The following is a 16,682-nucleotide window of genomic DNA, read 5'->3' on the forward strand; positions in this document are numbered from 1 at the left end:
CATTGAGGCTTAGAACCTTGGCAAATCAGGATTCTACATTGCATGAGGAACCTACACAAACCGAAGAAGCCCCATTAAGCATTTATCTCCAAATTCTCTTCCTCACATGTGAAATATCCAGATTAGAAGAGGGATCCTATGGAATTTGTAAACCATTATTAGGCTATATGGACTCAACAATGCAAAAGACTTGTGACATACAGATAGGTTACTGTTTATTTTCTTAAAAGGATGGAAATCAAAATGTGGGTAGAGGGAGTTGAACAACATACCAAGGAGGATGAGTGTGCACGTCTTTCTTAATAGAACCTGAAATGATGAAGCATTAAAAGATATTATAAAAATATGATATTGGAATGTTAAGGAGAGGATATATGTTACAGTTTGTTTTCAAGACACAAGATCTGATATTACTGAGAATTCATGGTGGCCCTAAATTATATTCACTTGTCCCTGAGTCAGCAAAATACAATTCACTTCCAGCCACACAAATATTTGCCTGCCTAGCTTAAATGATAAGGTGACCACAACCAAATTATTTCTGGGACTGGGAAGAAAAAAGCCCCTGGAGATTAAACCCTTGTTAGACTGGGACTTTCAGAAATAATAATAATAATAATAATAATAATAATAATAATAATAATAATTTATTATTTATACCCCGCCCATCTGGCTGGGACTCCCCAGCCACTCTGGGCGGCTTCCATAGAAAGCAAAAATACAATAAAATATCACACGTTAAAAACTTCCCTGAATGTCAGGTAGTCGTTTATCGCTTTGACATCTGCTGGAAGGGCGTTCCACAGGGCCATATACAAATGATTTATTTCAGCGCTAAGGACATTGGCAGGATTATTATAATAACCTGCAGTTTCATAAGAGTATATAATTAAAGTAGATGAATAAAATAATAAATTAATTTAGAATATGCAGGAAATGTAGCTATGTGCAACATTAACTATTGAGAGGAGGAATGCCATTTCATATGCACTGGTGTAGGTTTATGCCTGTACTGTGCTTTGGAGCCCTTTGCTTGAGTGCTGACTTCCATCCTCAAGTTTTATCACCTGCGGCCATGGATTGCCTTCTTGGTTTTGATTAGATTTGAAAAGCACAAACTCACTGCCTCTAACATGATCACGATTCAAGGCCTTTTATGGTCACAATATGAATAGGGACAGTGTGGTGTAGTGGTTAGACCTCAGAGACCAAGGTTCAAATCCCTACTCAGTAATGAAACTCACTGGGTAACCTTGGCCAGTCACTGCCTCTCAGCCTAACTGTGACCTCACAGGGTTGCTGCTGTGCAGATTAAATGAGGAGGGGGGAGAACCATGTACACTACCTTGAGCTCCTTGGAGAAAAGGTAGGTTTATCAATGCAATAAATATATAAAATATCCACAGGAAGTGTGTGTACCTTAGGCAGCTGTATACCGTAATTCTAAAGCAGCTAAGCTAAGGGATAATGGAGCAGAATCTGACATTCCCAGAATACAGCCACAAGTGGTGGTGAGTTTAATAGGTTTTCTGATCCTCCATGATTTAATTCATTATTTGTCAAGGGAATAAACAAGAACTCAGAAACAGAGCAAAGGAAGGCAACACAAGAAGAGGCCTTTTCAGTGGTGGCTCCCCAGCTATGGAATGCTCTCCCCAGGGAAGTGTGCCTGGTGCCATCATTATCAACATTTGGGTGCCAGGTAAAGGCATTCCAGTTTATCCAGCCATTGATTCTTAATTGGGATCATATGGCATTATGGTACCCTAGCCTGTTTTAGTGTTCAACCTTTAGTAGGGTAGGGTAGGGTAGGGTAGGGCAGGAGTACTTTTAGTAAATAATGTTGCTTAATTCTTTTATGTTGTTTAAAATCTTTGTATCTGCATGTTTATTGCAACTGCAATTCACTTTGACACATTTTATGTAGTAAACAGCAAATTAATGTACTAGACAACAACAACAACAACACTACATAATGGGGGGAGGGGGGAATTTCTTCAAATGTCCCAGATTCAAAAAGATCTACAGCATCTTTGGGTGCATTCCAGTCTAGAAAAAAAATATTACTGTGGAATTATTTTTTTGGAGAGAGAGAGAGGAAGAAAGAAAGAACAAGAGAATTTCACTATAGCTGAAAGATGATCAGATAATATAGAGAAGCTTTGAAAGCACTCAGCTGTCACTACAGATGAAGCAGCACTTTATGATCCAATCAACTTAAGAGGCCGTTTACTCCCCTTCCCAGTGGAAAAATAAGGGGGGGGGGAGCTTGGAAAGAGCTTATCTATACAAGAGGTCTACATGGTTTTGCTTAAAATAACAATAATTCCAATTGTGTAACAGTTTATGTTATTATCTGATTCTGTGGGGTAATGAAAAGGACTACAAATGAGGGCTTGAAGTTGTAAAATGAGTTGATAAAGACAAGTATGCTAAATATATAATGCTCTCTTTGTAATCAAAGTCTAGGGGGTCTGAATGACTCTAACAACAACCCTCTGAAAGTGGGAAGCCAACCAGTATTTAGAAATAGAAGAGAAAGATAGCCAGGGTAGCTGAACACACAGAAACCAGTTTCAGAGTTGTGTAGTGAATGGAAGTATTGGAAATGGGCTGGTAATACCTGGACCCAAATTCTCATACAGCCAGAAGGCAGAACACCAGGCAGAATTACAACATGCAGAACACCATTCTCCTGTTGTACTTTTTTCCACAGCCACCTGTTAAACACGTGGGGTTAATGGTAGCATAATGGTTAAGAGTGTTAGAAAGGACTTGGGTTCATATCTCCACTCGTTATTGAAGCTAATCATTGTGAGGATAAAAATGGTGCGAAGCATGCATGCTGCCTGGGAAGTCCTTTGAGAACTGGCAGAATAGAAACCTCCCCCTCCTCCCTCTATACCTTCACCAAGGCTATCAATTCTCAGGTCTGAGAAGCTAGTAAAGCTTCTAGAAAATAACATGCTTGTTTAGCTTTCCAGTTTATTTAGAGGTGGGGGAAAGAAAGAAACACACACATGGGGCCAAAATTTCAATTAAAATAAATATAATTTTCACTTGCTGTAATTAAGTGCATTCAGGATTTCCAAGATGAATAAATGAAGAGTAAACATGATGGATCTTTCAGCGGCTCATTTCCGCTAGATTAAAATACAAGGCTTTTCTAAAAAATCTAAATGCTGAACTGCAAGTGTGGACCTCGTTTTAAATGTCATTCAAGAAAGCAGGAGGAGGAGGAGGAGGGAGAAGAGGACTGATGGGGAGGAATTGGCTCAACTCTTGGAAAACTTTTAGCTGGCATGCCTGCATTCTTTCCCTTTTAGTCTATTTTAACCATACCTTGAACCATGAGCTCTGCAGACACAGAAGCCTTCCCAGCACTATTCATCACAGTGCAAGTGTAAATTCCAGCATCGACCAGCTGAGCATTCTGGATCTCCAAAAACTGGATGCCTGCTTTCTCAAACATGTTGAAACGATCACTTTTCTGCACCTGAATTTCACCCTGCATGCATCATGAAAAATACCAAAGGTGTACAGATACATTCATTAATGGTAGAGGGGGTGGGAATCAATGCCTGGCAGATTAACACCTCATCCTTTGCTGTTTTTCTGCTTTTACAATTCAGCCCACTGCTCTCTGTGGCAATGTTTATATACTCCCAAGCGGCCAGACCTCAGGCATTCCGGATAATCTGATTTACACCATGGATAAGACACACTCAGAATATGGACATTTTAAGGCTCAGTTGCCATAACCCAAAGCCAGAACTTTGTGAATTCTTCCGTCAAAAGACATATTTGCCACAGCCTGAAAACCTAGCCCTTGCAAAATAGTTTGCAAACTAAATTCAGTCTCAATTACAATGGTCTGGATTCAACTAATCAGGTATGCTAGCAGAAGCCAGTACAAGGACTCCCACTAGCACAATGGGGCTCCCCCCCCCCCCCGTCCTCCCCCAAATCTTCTCTGGAAGGTGAGAAGAACTCACAGAACAACACACAAGGGGAGATGTGAAATTGTTCCGTGTGGCAAGCAAAAATGCTTGCACTGACTGAAAAATTGCAATGTTGAATTCCATCATGTATTTTGCAGTATAGTTGCCATTTCTGAGTTCTCAGTATGTAAAGGTTTATAAATTTATGATTAATTAAAATGTTATTGCAATACTTTCCCCAAGATATCTCAACTTAATTTTGTGTACAAGGTTACAGAACATGCTTCCACTGCAAGTTTTCCATGTCTTTCAGTGTGCTTACTTGAATAATTTATCATGGGAGTGCTCTGACATGTATCCCCATAATTTATTCTCACAGGGGAATAAGATTGAGGAAACTAAGTTTTCATGTTCAGGTTGAAAACTTAAAAAAATCTGGCCAAGCAAAACTGTGGCTAAAGATACTTCAAAGTACACAAGTTCAAATAAACAAGGCTTTGGGTTTCATTCCCTTTAGGAGAGGTGAATTTGGAAATCCTCTCAAATAATTGTACCTTAAACCAAGTGACTTGAGGCTGAGGTCGTCCTGTTATCTTACAGGAGAATTTACCAGTCTGTCCCTCTCGCACTATGACCCGATTGGGTTTTGTAGCAAACTTGGGTGGGCATTCGCCCCAGATGCTTGGTCGTTGCTCTACCGATGGAACAGTAACTCTACCACTGGAAAGGAAACAATATTATCAGAGCTCAGTAATTAATATAGCTATATTTAAAGAGATTGTTACTTCTTAAATTGTGCTACTTAAATGTGTTTTATGAACAGTGTTCAGGTGATTAAAACAATGAAAGCAGTAGACTGGGGTAGGGAACCTGTGGCCCCCAATGTTGTTAAACTACAATTTCCGTCATTTCTAAGCATTGGCCATGATGGCTGAGGATGGTGGGAGTTGAGTTCAGCAATAGCTGCAGGGGTACTTGTTCCCCACCCCTGCGGTAGACAATATGGTGTCCTTTTTGAGAACCTATTTGCACTTTTTTAAAAAAACACTAAGGTACAGTTACATAATGCATGTACCTCTCATCAAGTTTGAAGAGGGCATATGTCATATGAAAATACTAGGAAGCAGAGGCTTGACCTTTGCCAGCCACCCCTTCTGAGTACTTGAAAGGAACATGTACCACATTTTGTATATTAATTCCCTTCAGACCAGACACAATCAGAAATTGCATTTTGCACTTTATCCATACCTACGTACAAAATATAAAATAAACAACTGGATATATGGAAAAGTATGGAACAATGCTGATTGATAGATCACGAGTGCCCTTAAAAAAAAGGAATGCAGGGTAGCTGCTTACATAATGATCATTGCCATAGGTTCCTCCCAAAATGGAACACCATTTTGCCAGATGCCTTCCTTTAATATGCACACAACACATACAAGCATGCTCTTTGACAGCTCTGGTTGTTCATAAGTAACAATGAACAGTCTAATTGCCACATACAATAGAAGTTCTCTTACTGGACAGATGTCCATGAATATTCCACTACATAGCAGAATCACCACTATCCAAAATCTGATAAAACTGTTTATCTTCTTTAACAATCCTCCAGCAGAACTGGGTGATCTTCTCAACATTCTCCTTCAGTTATCTAAGAAACTACCCAACTTTGTTTAGAATAAAATAGGAACTAAAGGAACTAATACAGACCCCCTAAATCTCTAATAAATAGGACCCTAACTTAACTGGACTTATGTAACAATTTGGATGCCTCTGGCCAATTCATCCATAAGCAGGTAGTCATACTCTTTACAAAGGGGCCCAAGTCAGACATGGTTTTGCAGAAAATCCAATCATTGTTTTGCAGAGCATATAAACAAGTGCATTTAGAACAGAGATGGGCCAGTCCTTCAGCATCAAGAACCACAATGGAAGTTCTATGCGGCAGCAAAGCTTGCATGCATACTTTCTGTAAAAATTTAACACAAGCACCTACAAAGGAGTTCAATGGCAAGTTATGGTGCAGGCATACATGGAATTTATTCTGTAGCAATGGCAGGTGCCATGCCTCTTTCACACTTTGGCTTGGCTGGATTTTGGAATCAATTTGAAATCCTGGCACATCAGAAATGTGGGATATGTCCCCCTTTTGCCTACAGAGTGACCCAGTCAACTGGTGCAGCCAAGTGATCTACTAGTAATCCCTCCAAATCTTAAAAGCCAAGAGACACCCTCTTTTTTTAAAAAAAATTACAAGGTGAAGAATCGTGTGATTTGAGGACACTTAGTTGATGACTGAGATTTGTTTTGCACCATAATCTTTTAAATTCCACCCCAGCCCCCCAAGATTTAAGAATGAAAATTCATAGAACCTGCAATTCTGAAAATTCAGCCATAAACATGTTTACAAAAGCAACTCTAAATCAAAAGCTGGAAGTGGCCTTCCAGCCGCCTGCTGCTACATTTAAGGTGCAGAGTTAAATGACCAGCATTAAAACATCTTTATAGTGTTGGCCCATCTCTGCTCATACTCAAGGAACAAGCTACTTCAGTGATGAAATCATCAATACCATGTCAAATGAGCTGGCTGCTCTCATTCATAGCCTTGAAATATGAGCCAATACTATAGCATGACCCAAACCCATGCACATTACTATGGACAAGGCCTATTTCAACAGCAAATACACAACCACACATTAGCAGGAGATAATCAAGGGTGATGAAGTTGAAGCTGTGGTTTTCAGGCAAGCAAATGAAACAAACATTCTTGGGCCATGTGCATTTCACACAACAGCTTACCCATAAGCCAACAAGTTGTGCCCATCTCTTTCTGCTTCCACAACGTATCAGAACACTAAGAAAAACCACATATGGCCTCAGCCCAAGGAGCAGTCACATCAATGTAAAGACGACAATTTGGGGGCAACTTGTTAATTCTGAATAAAATAAGGTCATGGTGAAGATTTTTGTAGGCAACTAGAAATACAGATGGTCTCAGAAATCGCATGAGTTGAAAAACAATTGCTATGAGCCTCACTTGCCTTGCCTTCACTTTTAACTTGAAAAAAGAAAAGAATAGTGGGCTCAGGAGCACAGCATATGGGAAAAGTGGGAAAAATCACCCCTGAAACTGCTATTAGCCACTGGAGGAAAATATTCGCTGGCACACACACACACACAAGTTCCTCTCATGCCCACAGCAGTTTGCGGAGAGACATGATGCTATTGCCTGCCCCCCCCCCAACCACACACTACTATTTACAATTTTAAAAGGTACATGACATGCATTCATACATTTCAGCTGGTATCTAGTTGGCCTTAAAGGTAGACAGGTGGAAAGAGAGAACAAAAGGGACAATCAGTTAGCTGAGAAGCCTCAAGGGGCTGGTAAATGTACTGCAATTTTCTGTAAGTCTGTCCTAGTTGCAAGGAATGTTTTGAGCAAAATTGATATTGCTAATAGCAAGGGTCAATGTTGCTCAAGAAAGCGTGGAGGGGTAAGTATTTCAAAATGTGTGCATATTCCAAAAGCTATCAGTATTCTTCCGCTCTAGAAATGTGAAAACCACTGGAATTCTTACCCAGAACTTTTGGCACCAGAAGGCAGACTGTACTTCTTCAAAACAGATCCTGGAAGCAGAAAATAGAAGGAAAGAAATACAATAAAAATACTAATCAGGGCTGCAATTTCTTTCAGATTTAGGGACGCTGGCTACAGAAAATTAAAAATTAAAAAGCCATCCTTCCATCAATTTCTAGTAAAATATATGATAAAAGGTAAAGGTAAAGGTACCCCTGCCCATACGGGCCAGTCTTGACAGACTCTGGGGTTGTGCGCCCATCTCACTTAAGAGGCCAGGGGCCAGCGCTGTCCGGAGACACTTCCGGGTCACGTGGCCAGCGTGACATCGCTGCTCTGGCGAGCCAGAGCCGCACACGGAAACGCCGTTTACCTTCCCGCTGGTAAGCGGTCCCTATTTATCTACTTGCACCCGGAGGTGCTTTCGAACTGCTAGGTTGGCAGGTGCTGGGACCGAGCAGCGGGAGCGCACCCCGCCGCAGGGATTCGAACCGCCGACCTTTCGATCGGCAAGCCCTAGGCGCTGAGGCTTTAACCCACAGCGCCACCTGCGTCCCACAAAATATATGATACAAGGTGGCAAAAAATAAATATATGTTTTCCCTCTGCAGCAAATGGGGGAAGCATTTAAGTTCCATGTCTTGTGTGTATGTGTGTTTTGCTGTTTATATATTTGCTGTTTATATATATTATATGTTTATACTCTAGAAGTGGAGAAGCCACAACGCCTTGGATCCCAGTAGTAACGGACGAGCCATTTGGTGTGGTGTGCTTTTCAACCAACGAAACAGGAGTCCAAAACTGAGTCCCATATACAAAACAAAAAGCTGTCTTACTCTTCACTATAATTTCTCCACATATACGAAAGGATAACTTTACCAAGCTGTGAAATGTTCTTTGCCATTTTTAAAATTACTAATTACTTTTCAATAGTGCATTTATATTTACTTCCAAAAGTAGTCCAGTTTGACTTAACTTCACCTATCTAAATTTGTTACCTTTTATTTCTCTCCATAAAGACAAGAAAACTGTTTTATACAAGAGTCAAGATATGAGGAATGTATTATTAACTGTATGTTTAGCACCATCTACTGGACATGGGCAGGATTATGCCAAGCCAACATAACTAAATGGTGAATACGCCCCCCCCCCCTTTTTTTGGCAGAACAGTACTGTAGTATGAACTGACCTAGGAAGCCTGAGCACAAGAAGCTTCCATAAATAATAATATCTTCTTATTCAAGCACAAAATAAATAAAAAAGCACAGTGGTAAAGAATGAGCTGTGAATGCCTCCAGCTCAAATCTCACCTGCACTAGGTGATCTCACCAGGAAGCCATAGGCAAGCCACTACAACCTTACCCAGGCCTCCTTCTCACCTGATGTGGGGCAGAGCAGAGATGTACCAGTTAGTTCTACATTCTCTATAGTATCTCAGGGGTTCTAAATTACATGGAGAGCCTCCATGAATAAAGCATTCGCCCTCCAATGTGCAAAGGGCTTGCAAGCTTATCACAGGCATGCAGTGGAGGAGCCAATGATAGCCAGCACATGCCCTCAAGGAGACCTGAAAATATCATGATAATATCATGATAGTAGCACTGACCTACCTGATAGGGTTACTGTTAAGAATTACTGAGATAATCAGCATGAATCACTTTGAACACTCTAAGGTGCTGCATCTGGATGGTTTATTATTACACAAATAAGCCACACACAAAACACGTACAGAAACCTCAGTATTAGTATTATAAATATTTGCAAAGAAAAGCAAAACAGATACTGCTGAAACAGGCCAGACTGGAGGAGGAAGAGGATCAGGCCAATCATCCAGTCCTGCTACTCAACAGAAGGCCACACCATCAGGAACTGGGGTCATCTGCACTCACAGCAGCTAAGCATAGCCTTAAAGTGGATCCCCAGCATTCCACAAGCTCTGTCCTTAGTGGCAGCCATTGCAGAGAGCTGATACTATCAATGTGGAAATGACTTTAGCATTGGTGCCTATGCTCTCATTCTTCTTGGGGGGTGAAGACACAGGAATAGCCAGCATTTCATTTTCTGCCTTATTGAAAGCCTTATCATTTTTATAAGCTTTTCCTGCTTATTTTCAATCTACTTCTCCCTTCATTTGCTACCAGGGTAAAGCATGCCATACATAACGTGCAACAGAGTGGAAAGACCCTTACCTTCCACTGTTAATTCTACTGTCACCTGACGAACGCCACCAGCATTCCGGGCCTCGCAGGTGTATGGCCCACCATCTTCCTCCTGCACCCCTTTTATAATTAAGCTGAAAAGCCCTCGAATGCTACGGTCCACTACACAGCGCTCTCCCTCTGTCAGAAGTTGCCCATTCTTGTACCATGTGACTTGGGGTTCTGGGATGCCTCTGACCTAGAAAGATTGGGTGCAAAAAGATTGGGGGTGGTGTGCGGAGAGTGAGAAAGTGGGGAGGAGAGAGAAACAAACACAGAAGGTGACTTTATCTGGAAGAAATGCAGAACACTTCATAAGCCAGTGGAAAGTATTTTCTAAAACCATATCTGTTAAACACATACAAACTGTTTTGAGCCAAATGGCAAAAACCTGAAGAAAAAGAAAAGAAACTATTGGGTGCATCAAGCTGTTAAAACTAGCAATGCTGCTCCAGCAGGCAGCTACCCAGACAAAGGTTTTTTCTGTCTTTTGAAATTTTAAAGCCAGAAATGAGAAATTCTGAGAAGCAGAATCATGAGCCAAAATTATTAGAGCATATTCTACTGTCAAACGGCTGTCTAGACTAACAGATTTATTGTAGCATGACATTTGCAGGCCTCATTATCAGATGCATTCACTAGGAGAGGCATTTAGAAGAAGCAATGTTCATCAGCCTCTTTAGAAAGGGTCAAACACCCCCCATGGCAAAATAGACCTGGTTGTGGTTTTTTTAGTGTTAAGTGTGCATGCGTAACACTGCGTGTGCAAAATTTGGTTAACATTTTATCACACATAAAAGGTGAACTTTCCCCAAAATGAATTTCATGAATATCCAAAAGTAGCTATTTCTCCCAATTTTGAGGGGCAAACACCTGAAGAAGCACCTATTTCCATACCAACCTGTCCATGAATTAAGATCTTCTGCTGAGGGTCTTCTCTAGGTGTCACCTTTATCTAAGCTACATCAGTCAGTCACAAAGGAGAAGACATTTTCAGCGCTTGCACTCTAGTTACAGAATGCCCTCCTTAAAGAGAGTGCCTGATTTACATTTTGTTTTGCATGAAGCAAAAAATATGCTGATTCATTCAGACATTTAAAAATTGTTGTTATTTCTATTTCTGCTTTGAATGAGCTTTATTTTCTGTTTTATTTCAGTCCATATTATGATATACATTTTGAGTGTTACACTTCCTTAAAATCCAAATAGGATACAAGACAGTACATAAGTATTTTATACAAAATAATAAATCCAACATTTACATTCCGAATGTCAACATTCCGAATTTCAAATATTCACTGGACCATATATTTCTTTCCAACAGAATAAATCAAGAGGAGTGCCTAACATTCTTAACAAGAGCTGAAAACTGTAAATTTAGTTAAGCAATCAGTAAGGCCGGAAGTTAATGGAACATCTGATTTTTAATGCACTTTTTCTCCTGCATGTTGCTATTCAATTTCTGCAGATACCCCTTAATAATGTGAAGTTGTGGAACTGTCACCATCAAGACCATGCAAAGTTACCTACTGACCAGTGCCAATGGGTCATCATGGCATTTTATGAAGCAATTCTTCAACCAGTGGATTTAGCCTGGGAAATGATACAAGCTTATCACATGTAGTCCAGGAAATGATATAAACTTTTCACATATAGTCCATCGCACTGAATGCATTTACACAGTTATTTTGAGCTACGACATAAACAGGATAAAAAAAATTATCCACCAGGTGGTGTCCTTTGCAGTTACAAAGTTCTCACAAAGTAACAAAGACCAACACCAATTAACAATATGTTGTTCCCCACAATAAACAAATACAGTGTGTGTGTTTTAATTTCATTTATTGTAAAGAAAACTGAAAAGCACACACAAAATCAACTGGAAGGAGGAGTCAAAAAAAGGGTTCCAGGGCTGTCCATGGTAGAAAACAGCTAACATGGGAATGCATCTGTAAATGGGGATGCAATGCATTTGCAGCATGAGCAGTGATCCTCATGGAGAAGTTTCCACAGAATGTGAAACTCCAAGGACAAGCATAACAATACAATGTCCAGCTGCAGTCTTAGTTATTTTCCTTCTGCAGCTAGGGGAACATACTACACTATAACAATAATCTTTGTGAAGACTGGCAAACATTCCTCACAGCATAGGAAGGGTGGACCTGACCTACAAAGATCTGGTAATCCACTAGAAGGTAACAACCCAGAATTTAGGAATCACTGTCCTCTCCTCTGCTAATTTACTAATGAGAAACTTAGCTTTCTGATGTTCACACAAGCAATCATGCAGTTTATCATCATCTGGTGTAAAATAAAAGAAAACTAAAGATTTTCTTAAGTGGCAGTTAACAGCAGACTGAATGAACTAAGGCATAACTCAGGTTTCTCTGGCACTGCCATTGGTATTAATCTAATAATGTCACAATAAAGCAGATCCAAGCATATTCTCTAGATTAAAGGTAAAGGTAAAGGTAAAGGTACCCCTGCCCGTACGGGCCAGTCTTGACAGACTCTGGGGTTGTGCGCCCATCTCACTTAAGAGGCCAGGGGCCAGCGCTGTCCGGAGACACTTCCGGGTCACGTGGCCAGCGTGACATCGCTGCTCTGGCCAGAGCCAGAGCCGCACACGGAAACGCCGTTTACCTTCCCACTGGTAAGCGGTCCCTATTTATCTACTTGCACCCGGAGGTGCTTTCGAACTGCTAGGTTGGCAGGCGCTGGGACCGAGCAGCGGGAGCGCACCCCGCCGCAGGGATTCGAACCGCCGACCTTTCGATCGGCAAGTCCTAGGCGCTGAGGCTTTAACCCACAGCGCCACCTGCGTCCCATTCTCTAAATTACAGTGTGTCAAAAGCAGTGAGGGGTTTGGATAAAAGCAGGCACCAATGTCAGAAGTGCTTGCAGGAGAAGGAATTGATTTAACAAAACAAATAGATGGTAGATTCCTCCCTGGAAAATATTATAATCTCTTCCTATCATCCAGTCCAATTTCAAATAACACAGGCCACAAAGTATTGTGACTTTCTCCTTCTGGATGCTATTCCAAATTATTAGTTTTCCCTCATGATAGAACGTATCACTCTAATTTCCCTTAGCTCCAATTGGACCATACTATGTCATTCCTATCCAATTCTTCACTTACGGTTAGTTTCATAGGCTTCTTTGACCATCTTTTGGCTCTCCCTCATACATAAGCTACATTTCAATTTTTTCCATGTGTTTTTATTTTGCAAACATCAAGCCTCCAATTTGAGGAAGAACAGCAGGAGGGGCACATGCATCCAAAAGGATGAGAGAGTTCTTCCTAAGAAAATCAGAGAGAGAGGCTGATTGATGCACAAAGGGCTTAATTTTTGTGAGCTTCGTTAGCCCACACTGCCTTGCAGCTTCATCAGTTGGTATAGTACTTGGGGGGGAAAGGAGAATAAGGAGAAGCAGCAAGTGGCGAATTATTCTGTTTGTGAGGATTTACATTTCAAGCTAGAGTTTGAAACACATTTCATATGGAACTAACCCCTGCACTGAAAAGATGTATTCCTGCCATAAAAATGTCTGGCGATTCTAAAACAAGCTGCCAGTTACCTCAGTTTGATGTCGATGGTGGACCAATTCCAGAACTGCAGCAGGTTTTTCTATAAATAAAAAATTAATTTTTCTGGTAACTCTTTCAGGCTCTGCAGAAACATCTGCATTTAATAATACATCCACAATGGGTGAGGACTTATCCACTTACCTAATGCTCTGCAGCTTAAGGCTATAGCCCTTATTTATAGCCCTGTCTACTCCTTACATGGGCCTACAGAGTAAACGGGTGGAGGATTGCTTTCACCCAAAAGAAAGGAACAAAGATTGAAATGCAGCTTACTTCCAAGTAAAGACCAATTCACATTGCATGCTGATTGTCTAACCTGTCTCCACTAATAAGTGGGGTAAAGACGTGTGTAAACACATAATGCATATGTGACAGGGACTGAGTTATAGCCAACTGCAGCGTCCCAATTGTATGGACTCTTGCGTTTTAACTGTTGTAGCCTGCTCTGGGACCTTAATAAATTGTAGTACAGTGGTACCTCGGGTTACATGTGCTTCAGGTTACATATGTTTCAGGTTACAAACTCCACTAACCCAGAAATAGAGCCTCAGGTTAAGAACTTTGTTTCAGGGTGAGAACAGAAATCGTGCTTCAGCGGCGCAGCGGCAGCAGGAGGCCCCATTAGCTAAAGTGGTGCTTCAGGTTAAGATCAGTTTCAGGTTAAGAACGGACCTCCAGAACAAATTAAGTACTTAACCTGAGGTACCACTGTAATATTAATAGGTTTACAGATACTCATATCCTTTTTGGTATTAAGGTGTTCAGCAGGAAACACATAGTGGATATGTAGAACATCCATCCAGCCACGTAATGTCTGAATTGGCCCTGAATTCAGTGAGCAAAGTAAACTTGAGTGAAAGTTCCACAGAACATTAAAAAGTCCCCTCAAAAAGCTACTAGGGCTTTCTCTGAATATTTTGCAACTGTTCTTAAATGACAGCATCAATGCCTTGGTTTGTACAGACTTCAGATAATGGAAGAATCTTGATATATTTTCAACCCACATCCACAACAAACTGTTTCTGGTCTAACCTGAAACCAGAAGTAGGCTAAACACATATAAGCTAGTTACAATATTTCAAGACCTATTTAAATGACATAGACCTTGAACTCCTGCAGTAAATTTCTGCTCAGAAGCCCAATGAAGAGTAACAAGACATGCTGTACCATTACCAGTACAACATGCAATGTCATAAGAAGGTGAGTTTCTTCCATTCTGAACACCATGATCCTTTTTATTACCCTTCTCAAGCTCTAATCAAGAAGAAGTTTGCAAAGGTTTACAAAATATATATCCCCAAGTGCATGAGAGTTTTTGTCTTGCTTGCAATGCTGACTTTATAATCACATGGTTACACTAAAAAATTCAGTTGCCAACCCTTTTAAGGTCTGCTTTTATTGGCATTTTATCTTGTATCATTTTGTGTAAGCTGCTTATATTTTTTATGATGCTATATATTAATAATGATAAATAAAGAAATCTACCATGGATATAAAGTTAATCCCAGATGACATGTGCATTGCCTCTAACCTATTGTGGTTTTCAGTTCTTGGGATTTCCTACCTTAACCCATGAATCTGAAAACTTGCCCAATTGGGACTAGTAACACCTAGGACTCTTCTTACAAAATAATAAATGTCTTCATTCAATAGTTATGCTCATTGCTCAATGTTTGGAAATCACACAAATTATTGCAAACACATTGTCATCAACGAGTCTTAAGTATCCATTAAAGTTTTCAATCAAATTCCAGATTCAATATGACACCAGAAATGGCACACAATAAAATCATGGCATGCTTGATAACAACAAAATATGGTAAAGGGCTATTTACCTATTTTCTAACATGGCTCCCAATGCTTAATAATGCCTGGTCTAGAATCCTAGATGACTTAGATTAACATCATCATTCAACTCAAAAGGGGAATTAACTCTATCTCATTCAAAATCATCCATGCATTGAAAGAGAGAGGATCAAATGCATGCTTCAACTTGCAGCATAAGCTGTCATATTTTGTCTCAACATCTGGCATTGCTTAAGTTTCTTCTTCCATATGTAAGCAGTGCTAATAAATCACTGCTTTGGGAGTTCACATTTGAAGAATGCCACTACTGAGATCTTCCCCCAAGCAATCCAAAGTAGCAGAGGAAAAATTTCAGCAATGTCTTTAACAAAATCCCTCAAAATCAGAACATTATTGAATTATTAGTCAACACTGTATCTAAGTAGCCTGACTCTACCTCATCTTTAACTGTGTGCTTTAGGACTTCATCCCATGGAACTCTTAGCTCTGTTTCCCTTTCATCGCAAATGGAAGTAAATTTTGCTGCCTTGATTTATCCATCTATTTTAGGTAATGAGTCCATAGGCTAGCAACATTCATGGAAAACAGATCTATTAGCCACAATGGCTATTTGGAACACCCATGTTTAGGGGTTGCTTGTCTGAAACCTGAAAGAACATGCTCAGGAGGCATACCTTTGCCACCACAACTCTTCCTGGCAGCCGCTATCTCACCCAACCCACCCAGCCCCTGAATGAGGACATGGGTACACAGAAATCTTTCTAACAGAAACAGCACACATCATGTAGTGTCACCCTGATGAACCTTTAGAGGAACAAATGGCAGCTGTTTGTGGAGGGATGTCTCCCATTTCACCGCCCACAGGTGGAGCAGCAAAGTAGGAGGGCATTTCATCTCAATCATAACTCATAAACAATATTTTTAACAATTTAGATTTTAAAACCATGGGCCTTAAGTATTTTTTTTTAAAAAAAACCCACAGATCATATATTCTAAAAAGTTTTCAACCACCATCTAAAAATGCAACTGTTTTTCAAAGGAAGGAAAATTAGCCATCAAGAAGGCTCTGCCTCTTGTTGCTCCTAGCCTGATCACACAATAGGACAAAAACCATAGCCTTCAATGGCAATCAGGAAGGCCAGTCACAATTTGTGTACTTATCAAAACATAATTGCTCTGAAATATGCTTAGGGAGAATGCATTACCCAGAAAAGCCCACTGCTAAAAACCTTACTCTACCCACAGGGAGTCTGGCTACTTCCACTGCGAGAAACAGAGTCAAGAAAAACTCTCTGGGATAGCCTCAAATGACTTTTATAATCTTAATTACTGGTCCCTCCGTGCTCTATTTTACCTGGCTCATCTATTGCAGTACCTTATTCAAGTAGCTTAATGTGAAGGGAACATCCTATGCTCTCACCTCATGGCTTTTCACTCTCATCTCATATAAAGTAACAGAAACTCCACATCATTAACCAAGGTAACAGATGAATGAACTGACAAAATGCAGGAGAATGGCAACAGCAGAGGAAAAATAGGTCTGTTTGGAAAGCCCCTGAAGC

The 16,682-nt window shown here is 40.4% G+C and overlaps 2 protein-coding genes across 5 annotated transcripts in view; one reads left to right on the forward strand and one right to left on the reverse strand.

Moving 5' to 3' along the window:
• MYLK (myosin light chain kinase) overlaps nucleotides 1-16,682 on the reverse strand; it is a 175,638-nt gene that overhangs the window by 107,344 nt on the left and 51,612 nt on the right. For all 4 annotated transcript variants that reach the window (XM_079992853.1, XM_079992855.1, XM_079992854.1 and 1 more), the window contains 5 exons: nucleotides 9,714-9,921; nucleotides 7,526-7,574; nucleotides 4,496-4,661; nucleotides 3,343-3,508; nucleotides 273-309 (listed from right to left, as the gene is read on the reverse strand). In XM_079992853.1, coding sequence (XP_079848979.1) covers nucleotides 273-309; nucleotides 3,343-3,508; nucleotides 4,496-4,661; nucleotides 7,526-7,574; nucleotides 9,714-9,921 — 626 coding nt within the window. The remainder of the gene's footprint in view (nucleotides 1-272; nucleotides 310-3,342; nucleotides 3,509-4,495; nucleotides 4,662-7,525; nucleotides 7,575-9,713; nucleotides 9,922-16,682) is intronic.
• LOC307226175 (uncharacterized protein) overlaps nucleotides 1-16,682 on the forward strand; it is a 244,021-nt gene that overhangs the window by 9,995 nt on the left and 217,344 nt on the right. The gene's annotated exons all lie outside the window — the stretch shown is intronic.

The sequence above is a fragment of the Podarcis cretensis genome (genome assembly GCF_951804945.1).
Source record: "Podarcis cretensis genome assembly, chromosome: 1".
NCBI classification, from domain to species: domain Eukaryota; kingdom Metazoa; phylum Chordata; class Lepidosauria; order Squamata; family Lacertidae; genus Podarcis; species Podarcis cretensis.